We start from the raw sequence: 12528 nt of genomic DNA, 5'->3' as shown, positions 1-12528 counted from the left end.
AACAGTTGACTGGTAGAATTGAGCAGTAATTCATAATTTTCAGATTTAAATTATTGCATTTTCAGAGCATAAAAAATAGTGATATGAGAAATGGAATATTAGTTGTAAAAAACATTTCACAGAGATATGGTTTAAAATTATTTCTGATCAATTTCATTCGGTTTTGGCTAATCAACATTTGAAATTTTTTAACAATTTTTTTTACAATAATTGAAACACGGATATGACCTTTGGTTTCTTCTCCTTTACTTTCTCAAAAAACCGACGTTTCGGACGGGTTTTCTTCCTTCCTCAGGTATGAAAATGATTGAGAATGAACTTGTCACAAAGGATTTTGTTACACTTACTGCTTTTTGAACTTTTCTCACTGGACACTTTTCTCATTTGATTCTCACCAAAGACTCAAAAAAATCCAATGAGAAAAGTGTCCAGTGAGAAAAGTCCAAAAAGCACTAGGGTAAGTGTGCCAAATTCCGGCCAGCTTGTAATTTCGGCCACATTTTTTGTTCCTTGAATTTCAATAAATTTTTAGTTTTTGCGTACTCTAGAAATAATACAATGCGAAAAGTAACATAAAAAATGTCGATTAGTCGAACAAGATGATTTGAAAAAGACATTCGATGAATTCCGGAAGGGCAAGGAACTATGAAAATGAAAGTGGCCGAAATAGGCCACCAATGTTATGTCAACATTTTTATTACTTTTAGAATGTATTAAGAATGAATTTAGAGAGAATAAAGACGATAAACTGTCTACAAGTTTCGAAGGAACACTCCTTACAAAAAAGTAACAAATAAATTCAATTTGTATTAAAAATATTACATTTCAAACTTGAGACTTTGGCGCTTGCATGCAACTATGCAGAAATTTGGCACACTTACCCTAAGTGTAACAAAATCCTTTGTGACAAGTTCTTTCCCAGAGGAAGGAGGAAAACCTCTCCGAAACGTCGGTTTTTGAGAAAGTAAAGGAGAAGAAACCAAAGGTCATATCCGTGTTTCAATTATTGCGAAATCAACCTATTGGCCGAAAATCATCTAGCATTTTTTTTAATTAAAATTTTGTTCTCAAAAAAAGGAGGGAAAAGCCTAATTTTTGAGGTTACGTTTCATCTAACCTAACATTTCCAAAGAACTTCTTATAGAAGAGGAATTTTTTGTTCCATTAATCATGAAGGAATTAAAAACGTTCTGTTTTAAAGAGAAAAGTCGCTTTTACCACTTCATCTCAACTTCAATCGGACTCAGAAAAAAAAAAACGGGGAATATATCGCACCTGAGAGGAATTATTGCCATGAGAATTGCTTTTTCGTGCACATGCCATCCGAACATGAAGGACGTCGTTGCACATAGAACGACTCCCCTCACAAAATCCTCCCACTTAGCTGCCCCATTTCGCCCCAAGAACACCTTTATGGTGCAGGGGAGACTGAAGAGAGCCGTGAGAAGGAATGTGATCAGTGGGGAGATGGTCGGAAGTGCCACATGGCTGAATGTCTGAACAAGTCCACTGGATGTCGATGAACCTTCAGCTCTAATTCCCAAACTACTAGCCACCACTTTATCCGCTAAATTGTACATTGCCCAGAAATTTGGAGCCCAATACGCATGAGAGAGACCACGTTTGAAGGGAAATAGACGCGAGAGGACCTGATGGTACAAAAAAAGGCTCCCCAATTATTCTCAGCAGTTCAATTTTCTCCATTTTTCTGTTCATCCTGTTCAGCTGAGCAATTTCCCTCTACCATTTTCGACAGATTCCTTTTTTTTACATCCCATTCGGAAATATTTGCAATTATCTGTCTCTGGATGAATCCTTTTTTTTAAGGTCTACTGGGTCTACGAAATGTACTAAATATTGGTTTTTTTACATCAGCTTATTGGTTGGGCATTTTTTTTTTAAATTCTTTTTCACTTCAATTTATAGCAAAATTCTTTATAGTTTCATGGAAAAAAAAATTTGCATAATGCTTATCTTTCCAAGAGCTATTCATAATATTTGCAAATAGTTGTTGAACTGAATGGGCACAATGTGGTATTGATTGCATTGACGTCATCAAATCGACTCAAATTTTCTGATATTTCGAATGAATGCTTTATTAAATTACCGTTTGGAACTCGAAACATTGAAATTTAACATCGGAAAGGAGAAAAATATATCTTATTTTGATTATCAAAATGTTTCGGTTCTTTAAAAAAAATATGATTGATGTTCGAAAAGTTAAACTAAATTTCAAACTAAATTTTCACATAAAGTTGAGGAAATTAAAAGTGTTCTAAAGAAATGCCCAATTGTTCTTAACACAACATGAGGATGAAGAAATCCAAGAACGAATAATTAACAAGTCAAAGAACGCAGTTGAGGAAAGCGTGCTACCTTCGGACGACTCAAGCTTCGAAGATCTCAGCTTTGTATTTGACCCATTATAATAATCAAATTTTAATAGCTAGTCCAATGCCTCAAAATTCCCTGATAAGAACCATGAGTCAAATACATCAAGAATATTGAAAAGAAATGAGTCGTTTGAAGATTGAATCACTAACAAAGTTTTGCTTAATTCTAGCTGTCTAGCATTTGATATTTCGATGTGAAATGACTTTTGACTTCTTGATATTTCCGCAAGGCGGCTCATGTGATACACTGGTAAAAATAAAAAAATCAATTTGATCAAAGTTTGATCCTTTTGCAAAGGATGTTTCAAATTTCGAACTTTGAATGCACATTTGTCATAATAAAACATGTTAATTTGATCCATCTTTTGCAAGAGAATCAAATTTGGGTCAATTTGTTCCTTTTATTTTTATCAGTGAATCTTTGTTATAATTTCGAGTCCTTCATGACGTCTACACATTAAACAATTTTCGTCAGAAATTTTGCCTTTTTTGACGTTTCTGCCTACATCAATTCCGGTAGTTTTTTCGAAACTTTGGGAAAGCTATAGGAATATTCTGCATAATAGCGGGAAGAAGTTCATCAACCTCTCTTGGGAATAGCCCTTTGGAAAAAATCCCTAATTTTCTGGTCCACGGTAAAAACTTTTGGACACTGACCAAAATATTGAAACAAGTTTTCCTTGGAACAAATTTTTTTGGAATCGATTTGCACCTAGAAAAGATATTTTTTGTTCCAAAGAGTTTTCTTTATAGTTTTGTTATGAAATGCAGTTACAATTTTGATAGATTTTTCTTTTGGAACCGTTTTGATACAGTGGAATGTCTACAAATTTGAATAATAACAATAGCATTCCTACATCTGTAACATATTTGTTCCGAAAATCTTCGGTGTCCGTGGACGAGGTAATTTTTCGAACGAAATTGTTACTCATATGGGCTTTTTGTTCACATTGTCGGGAACAACTCCGTGTAAGTGATTTCGTCTTACAGTTAAGGCCTATACTTCGGTCGAGATAGATTTCGGTGGCGAAAGTTCATAAGGAACATCAAATAAAAATCAACTTAAGAGTGTTTTATACAGACGAGTGCATGACGAAATCATATGCGAGTGCTGGCAGCAGGAGGGGGAAGGGAATCTCGAATTAAAAAAGTGAAACCATATAGCACGAAAATTGCCACAGATTTTGCGTTCTCCTCGGTTCGTTGGTGACGGGTGACTCAGTGTGAGAGGAGGGATACGATTTTATATGTTATTAGACGAGCTATTTTTTGGAACAAATTCGTTACTAATATTGGGTATCTTTTTGAGTCTCGTAAAATGAACAAGATTGTGCCAAAAAGGCCAAAAATTATGGTGTCTGTGGACGAGCTAATTTTTGGAACAAATATGTGCCGAAATTATTTACTGTGTAGTTTTTTTGAGATTTTTCGAGGAAATGGGAAATTTCCTCGAAAAAGTGGGAAAAATTCAATGACCCTCTCGGCTATATCACTGGAAAAGATCTCACAGTTTTTCGGAAATATTACCCAAATTACTAGTAGAAATCTATGGGAAATGTTCGCCCCCAAAATGGGAACTTTATACCTAGAGATAGTACGTAACACTTCTTTGCAGTTTCGCATTGATGTCCTCCTAAAGAATTCACCAGGTACAAGAAAATAGAATAGAATATTTATTTAATATTTAATATTTATTTATTTAATGATTTTTCTCCCGGGGAGTGCGTAACATTTTTTAAATTTTCTTAGGAAATTTCGTACGCAACGATATGGATGGGAACATTTTTTTACTGCATTTTTTAAATCTCTCCTAGTTGTAGACTGTAGAGGCTTTTAGCGAAAATATAGCCAGAGTTTGATTCTTGGAATGTGTCTCAACTAAGAGATAAAATAGCTTTCTATGTGCACAAAATATCAAAGATATTCGAAAAATTGAATCTCTGATTATGAGAGGAATTATAATAAGGACAGAAATGTTATAAAGCGTTTTTGCTTTACTTTACCCAACAAGGTGAAGATAATACATTTTGAAACTCTCGAATCCCTTCAAAATACGAAAATTACATTACATATGAGCCACCTAGCGGAATAAAGAAGTCAATATATCATTCCTTTGACTTTTCAAACTGATCTTCGAATTTTCCAAACTTCCAAATATCGAAAAATTAATGAGAAAATGATAACAGTGCTAAAGCTGCGAATATATTTGAAAGATAACCTTGGATTTCTGTGTTTGAATTTGGTATTTATAGAAATATTAAAAACTTTTATAGCCATTAACATTACCCTCTCCTTGTAGGGATTAATTGTGCGGAATTTCTTTAAAAAATATAGAAAATCCTTTTAAAAGGAACTTATGATACCAGAAAGTTTATTATCTCGGAAATAAAGACAAATTTAAATTCCGAAATTTACGCCCCTTTCAAACTATTATAATCTGTAACTGCTTATGTAGATTTTACGAAACAGAAAACTTAAGGAGCTAAACTTTTAAGATGAATATTTTGGAAAATGATCAATAAAAAGGCCTTATAAATATCAGCCTTTTCCGATTTGATAAAGTCCTTGAAAGTTCGAAATTACTTAATAAAAAGAAAATAAAGGAAATAAACTTATAGACTAAAAGTTTTTGAAAATAGAAACTTAAATGCTGATTGTATTGGAAACTAGAAAATATAAAAGCCCTAAAATTTTAACATTTTCGAAAAGACGAAAACGTTTCCAATAACGCGAAAGAGCCCAGAAACACGAAAAGTGTATACAAAAAGATGAGAACGTTTATAAAAACACAAAAGAAATTTAATAAACGTGCAAAACCGTTTCACAGAAACACAAAATCACGTTTCTAAAATCACGAAAAAATCGAGAAACAAAGGAAGCGTTACAAAAAACACAACAACGTTTCTAGAACCACAAAAACGTTCTAAAATAAAGGTATTTCAAAAACGTAGAAATGATTCTAGAAATTCGATAACATTTATAAAAAAAATGCGCAAACAATTCTAAAAAGGCGGAAAGGTTGCATCGAGGGTTACAGAGAAAAACAAAAATGTTCAAAAAAAAAGGTTTCTATCTAGGAAAATATCACGAAAACGTTAAAAAAAAAACGCGAAAGAGAAAGATTATAAAAATACAGAAATATTTTTTAAAAACGTAGAAATTATTCTAGAAACGCAGAAACAGTTTTAGAAACACGAACACGTTTTTGGAAAACAAAAAAAAAATAAAAAACACAAAAACATTTCTAAAAAAAGCAGAAATACGAAAACATTTCGCAGAAACACAAAAACCATTTTAGAATCGTTGAAACATTTCTAGAACCACCGAAAGTAAAACACGAAACACAAAATCATTTTATAAAATAAATTTATAACTTATTTAGAGAATTAGAAAATTTTTGTAGAAATTCAGAAATATTTTTTAAAATGCAGAAATTATTCTATATAAATGGGTAATCATTTATAGAAACACGAACACGTTTCTAGATATACGGAAAAATTTCTAGAAATACAGAAATGTTTCCATTAAATGATTACAGAAATGCAGAAACGTTTTACCGAAACATGAACGCCTTTGCAGATGAACTTTTACAACAACCGAAACGCTTCTTAAAAATATATAAATGATTTTAAAATTGCAAAAATTTGTCTCTAATGGTATATACGTCTATAAGCAATTTTCGTAAAAAAACACCTTTTTAAAAAAATCTGACGTTTCTGCCTACAAGGAGGGGGAAATTTTCTTTATAACGACATTTTTTTAAAGAAATTTCTCCTAGTGTGTAGAGGCCTTAATGCATTGAAATATTCCTAAAAGAAAAAAACTAAAACTGTTTCAGAAAAAAAACGGAAATATTTTTAAAAATTCAGAAATGCTTCTAGAAATGTGAAATCATTACTAGAAACACGAAAATGTTTCTAGAAATATGGAAAAATTTCTAGAAATACAGGAATATTTCCGAAAATAATTCTAGAAATGCAAAAAACGTTTTACAAAAACATGAAAACGTTTTTCGAAACGCGGAATATTTTTTTAATGTCCGAAACGCTCCTAAAAATTGCAGAAATGATTCTAGAAATGTGACAAATGTCTATAGGCGCTCCTGGGCGGTCTACAATGGACTTCGCAGATTCTTCCAACACGAGATCAACAACATTATAACATAATTATGATTGCATTGTAACAAAATATCGCGATACGATTAATAATAATAACAAACGTCTATCAGAGAAATACAAAAAAGCTATTAGAAACGTGTACAAATTTCAACAGAATCACCGAAATGTATCCAATAAAACCGAGATTTTTGACAGAAACACAAAAACATTTCTAGAGAAAAGATAAAAAAGGGTTTCTAGACCTGCAGAAAAAATTCTAAACACGGAAATGTTTTGTAGAAACATGAAAAATAATTTCTAAAATCGTGAAATGTAAAATAAACTTCAGAAACAGGAATGAAAAAAAAACAAAATCTCATGTTTCGCATGATTCTAAAAACAGGAATCCACGTCATGATTTTTTCTTATGAGTCACCCCTCGAAAAGGGGTCTCAAACTAATTTATGCTAGGCCCTAATTCAGGTACCGCCTAAACTTCTTTATTGAATTCCAGAATAAATTTTCGCTCAATCAACCAGAAAAGTCTGTGAATGCCTCAAAAAACTCCACAAAAATTCTATCTCGGATTCATGAGCACACCCAAGTCGATCCGGAAGACTTCTTCCAAGCCTGAAAAGCTACTGAAATGTTTTAACCAACTAAAAGTTGCACCTTGTTCTGCTATTTCTTTCCCACCCAGAATAAAGAATTCACACGGTTCCCTCTGGATGCTTGAGGGAGTTGTTTTGTGAAATTGTCTCATTCACTTTTCACAAACAAGCCACGGAAGAAAGGTATCTCTGAGCGTATGCAAATAAGCTTTCCGCTTCAGTGAATTGAATTGAGTCGCGGAAGAGAAACAGGAAAATGCCATCAAATGCTCCAAATTTGGCTAAATTTTTCATGCATTTCTGGCCTATTTGTGTCAGAATAAATTGGAGTGGATTCAGGAGTTTTGGGTGCACGGGACTTTTGCCGTTGCAACTTAATTGGGTTTATTTGGAAATTGCTCTGCTGATATTGGTGAACGTTGGCTTCCGCGGATTACGTCACGGTTTGGGGTCAGCATGAATTGGACTCACCTGTGGAATTTGCTGGCGGAAGGGTCCAAAGGACAGCAGAGTCGTTCCCAGGACAATCATTCCGAGCTGAAAGAGATTTTTCAGAGGATTCTTACCCAGAAGACAATGGTGTTTTAATAGGAAAACAACATAAACGGGTGCCACGTAGATGAAAATGTGCTTCATGTTGAGGAGAATGGAGAAGAAGAGTGCTGACTGGAGGAATTTCTCCTGGATAATCGCTCCGATGCTGAGAAGCAGAAATCCAAAGAGAATCCCATTGTACTGAAAGTGGATGTGATCCACCATAAGCAGACCCGCATTGAAGAGCACCAAAATGGCCAGGAGATTCTTCTCTGACCACTTGGACATTCCCTGGAGGCATCTGTTAGAAATACCTAGTAAATACTCTCTAAATCATCCCCTATCAACAAAATACTCAACGATTTGACCCCCAGCAACAGCACAACGTCCGTGACAAGGACTGATAGTCTCTGGAAGAGGATCGTCCGCTCCGAGGAGTAATTGAGATTCCCAACAATCAGCATTTTCTCATCGAAAAACTTTGCCAAATGCGAGAGAATCCACTCGAAATACGCAAAAAAGGGCGGATAATCCAGTGTCCATTCACTAGTGTCCTCATAATACCATCTGCCCAGCGGAAGACTGTGAGTTATAGCCAGCCAGTTCCGGTGAACCTCAAAATCCGTCGACCGGCTGCACCAAGGCGCCCCAGAATATTCACAAATCATTGCATGCTCGGGGAAAACTCGAAAAATTACTTACTAAGCCGGAAGGAAGAGAAGCTTAATGCATGACACCAGACCGAACAGAGTCCACAGCATCTTTTTCACAATTCACTTGGAAAACTGGGACTAAATTTGAAGAGGAAAAATGAAAAATTTCAGGGAATCTTACTGCACTGAAAAAATGTAAACAAAAATGATGATGATGACGGTTGGACTGCTAGAATTCACTGACGGTCGTGTCAGCTGTTTAATTTACGCGTAATGTAATAATTTAATATTTTACTTCCTTTGCGGGACGAATAATTACAATAAATTTTTAAGAGTACAAAATTATAAATCTTGAACATATCTTTTTCAGTACGAAGCTGCACAACGTCCCAATACTTGTTTTCATGTGGTTTCTGTGTTATTAGGAAAATTCATTGTAATTCCACATGAAGACTTTAAAGATGATTCCTAACCTCACTTTTGCCTAAGAAAAAATTGCGCTTATTCTAGAATCATATTTATTGTGATAATTTGCTACTAAAATACTCTGAATTTCATTCTAAACAAGATGAATTAACTACTTCCTTGCAAATTCAATTGAGATTGTGCTTCATGTGGGTGGTTTTGGCACCTTGCGCATGATCTTGATAGGAGATTATCTAGCATTGATTAATCATCTCTTGTTCATGATTTATTTCTTATTTTATTTTATTATGAAAGACTCCAATCCAATGACGGTTGAGAAGGTGACAAACATAGGAAAATCCATGGATAGGCTTTGTCAGGTCTTTTGGCTTGTGATTCTCTGGTTAATCATCAAGTTTTGTGGTCAAAAACTTCGCTTTTGACCCTTCCTAAACGAATTCAGGCCATGCGACGTTTTCTTGAACATTTATTTAAAAAATCAAGAATTCTGATTAAAAATACTTTAGCTAAATTATATTTTGAATTGGAAGCTACTGCAATACGTTCAATACTAAGGGATTTACTTCATCTTTTTTTTTAATAAAATTCACGGGAATTTTGAAGAAATGATAACTAAAAATGGTAGAATTAGAATTAGGAACAGAATTGTGGATTCTAGATGAAGTTTACAATAAGAAACACCTTGAAAAAAAAGTAAAACATTCAGTTTTAAATCCATAAGGAATCTCTTTCGGGCCTCGCAGATACTCTAGCTTCAAACAGTTCAAATTTTTCCGAAAGAATTGTATACAGTTATGCAAATCTTTTGAGGAATAAAGGGACACGAATTTTGATTTTATGATTTGTTCTGTCCTAAAATGTATGCCGGAGGCATTTTAGAGTCAAAATTCCACTAAGTTAGAAAGATTTTTTGACCATTTTTGTGTGACAAATCATGCAAAAACGAAGGGAACTTCATACACAACAAATTTATAGAAGACAAAAAACTCATGCTATCACCGCTAATGACGCTGAACAAATAAAAAATGTGACTTCAATGCAGCTATCGATGATCCCACGAACTTTTCCATTCTACAAAGTTGTAGAGCGCTTAATTACGTTTTGACTTGCGCTGGCGGATTACCCAAATCGACCAATAAATGTCAAAGATATTGCCATTAGATAGAACTAAACACGTGTTCAGTTAACTATTCGTTAATTTTTCTCTCTCCCACTTTTTCCCATGCAACTTTACGGTGCAATTAACTGATATAAAAAAAAACAAATAATATTTAATAAATGTTCTTTTTCGAGCATTTTCCATCTGAAAACTTCCAAGGGAGCCAAGCATAGAAATCCAATGTTTGGTGATGCTGTAAGAGGAAATTGTGAGAAAAGTTTTGAGTAAAGCCAACAGTTTATTTTTTATTGTGTCAAGGAGCCCTAAGTAGGGAGATTTGGAGATTAATCGACACCAGGAAGTGATCAACAAGGAGAAGAAGTAAGAAGCTAAGAAGAGGACAACAAGAGTGAGTGAAAAGTGTAAGAGAATTTTTCTTTCCGGAATAATTTTAGTGAAGTGATTTTGCGCTCCTAAGATCATTCTCTTCCCCACAATTTGAGTAGAGCGGTAAACCCACACATTAAATTGGGTCCTGCTCACGGGAGCAGCCTTCCCAATATAACCCCCTAATAAGCCCTGCCACTGAACAACACGAAAGTTACATTTGTTTGAGCTTGCAATAGATATTCTTATTATCAACTGCTTTCTTTCTACTGTTTTATCTGAAATTAAAGGTAATTTTATGTTTTACAACTTAGCTTGACCTGATAAGTTCCTGCAACCATCGCTAGTGGTGCTTCAATGAAAATTTCTAAAGCAATACAAAGGCATGTACTACCATATTCATTGCGAGATTTTTCAAAAATCGCTATGATAGCGCTACGTGGTTTCAACTACTTTGCGAAGTCGCTAAAGTTGTAGAATAACAAGATACATTTCCAAGTCCTGTTAGTAATAGATGATGAAAATCAGTTCATAGACGCATTACTGGCAGTAATTTTGATCTAACATTTTTGAAGTGCCAGAATTATGCTTAAGATAGACAGGTTTTTATTAAAGTTTTAGATTGCTATAAAGCTTTTAATGTTCAGTTAAGAGCCTTTTTCATCAAAAGAGCAATAAAAATCAGTTCATTTTGAAACTGTGTATTTCATGGCTAAAACTAGAGTTGGTAAATTTCAAGAAATTTCATTAAGTTTCGCCTAAAGCAGGTAGCGACTGCTGTGAAATTTCTGAATTTTTACCATCTCTACTAGAAACTTGATAAATATAACTTTTCTAGCACTTTTGTTTTCTCAAATATTTATACAATTGCAAAATATTTGAATTTCTTGGAATTTTTAAATCAATTTGCTGATACTAATTAGATCGATAATTAAAGTATAGTCATTCGAGGAGAAATGGAACACCTCTTTTATATTCAATATTGCAGATACGTTTTGAATGCGAGACAAAGTCGAATCTCACTGGTTTATCATTTGAAGACTCTAAATTTAAGATATCAATATTAGAAATGACTAGATGAAAACAGTCACTTCGAAAAATAGGTTTTAAAAAAGTTTTATTTTGAGGCACTCAAAAAAAGAGAGGGTGAGATGGAACACCCCTAATTTTAGCAAAATATTTATAGTTTATTTTATTAATTTAGAATAGGAGGGAAGTGATTTTAGACATGAACATTATTTCATTGAATTTATTGGAGTTTATTTTATTTTTTCAGTATAAATGATTTATTTTGTGGAATATGTGGCTCATATACTTCGATGATAATTTCGCTGAGTGTATCAAGTCAGCCTTACCAGAAATTTAGGGAAAATAATTTCAAAGATTTACTTGAAAAGATTTTCAAGAACATTGACCAAAATTCACACCGGAAGTGTTGCCAAAACTATAAAGTTCCATCTCTCTCTGGTGGAAATCCAGTGGAATTTCGATGAAAATCCAGTGGAATTCCAGTTGAAATGCAGTGGAATTACAGTGGAAATAGAGTGGAATTCCAAAGGAAATTCAGTGGAACTCTTATGGAAATCGAGTGGAATTCCATTGGAATTATAGTGGAATTCCCTGATGGAGTTTGATGTTTAAGCAACATGTGGGCTCGATCTTACAACCTCAAGGACCTCAAGAGTGGAGCCAGAAATACTAGCCTCCAATACTTTTTGATTTAAATGAATTGAAACGTCGCGTCGTGAAAATTAAACATTAAAATTAAAGTTTAAAACTCAAGAGAGTTTTCTTTCGTTCCACAATCAGAGGGCTAATTTTTGAAATTCTCACTCGCACCCGCGAGCTCTTTAGTGGCCGAGAGAAGTTGACTCGCACACCCCGCAGATTCTTGAGTACGTGAAACGAGTAGTTGATGTTATAAAGAAGTCGTTACAGAAGGATTTGAATCTACGGGGTGTGCGAGTCAATTTCTCTCGGCTACTAAAGAGCTCGCGGGTGCGAGTGAGAGTTTCAAAAATTAGCCCTCAGGACTCTCAGTTTTTAGATTGTTTTATTTTTATACGTAATAATTTTCATAATTTTTCACTTGTAATTTCGTGTAAATAATAAATGTATCTATACGCAAGCTAGGTAAAATAAAAGCACTTGCTGATAGGCGCGCGCGCGAGGCGCGATTACAAATATTTTTCTCTTCTCTATCTTCCCATTGGCAGTTTCCAAGATTAAAGCAGGCCGCTATATAAGATAAATTTTTAATGAAAAGACAATTAGAATTAACTATATCATAAATAAACCACGAAACGGGTGTAATAAAATGATAATTTT

At 34.0% G+C, this 12528-nt stretch overlaps 1 protein-coding gene across 1 annotated transcript; it reads right to left on the bottom strand.

The window, feature by feature from the left end:
- Positions 1-1275: 1275 nt before the first annotated feature.
- On the bottom strand, positions 1276-8518 carry LOC129807345 (probable dolichyl pyrophosphate Glc1Man9GlcNAc2 alpha-1,3-glucosyltransferase; the record flags this gene model as incomplete). Its single annotated transcript, XM_055856554.1, is given in 4 exon segments — positions 1276-1649; positions 7573-7936; positions 7996-8268; positions 8338-8518. Coding segments are annotated over 4 exon segments (1070 nt in total), but the record flags the coding sequence as incomplete, so codon positions are not given.
- Between the last annotated feature and the right edge of the window lie 4010 nt (positions 8519-12528).

The sequence above is a fragment of the Phlebotomus papatasi genome, chromosome 3 (genome assembly GCF_024763615.1).
Source record: "Phlebotomus papatasi isolate M1 chromosome 3, Ppap_2.1, whole genome shotgun sequence".
Classification (NCBI taxonomy): domain Eukaryota; kingdom Metazoa; phylum Arthropoda; class Insecta; order Diptera; family Psychodidae; genus Phlebotomus; species Phlebotomus papatasi.
Note: the sequence above shows the minus strand (reverse complement) of the source record. Positions and strands in the feature narration are given on the sequence as shown.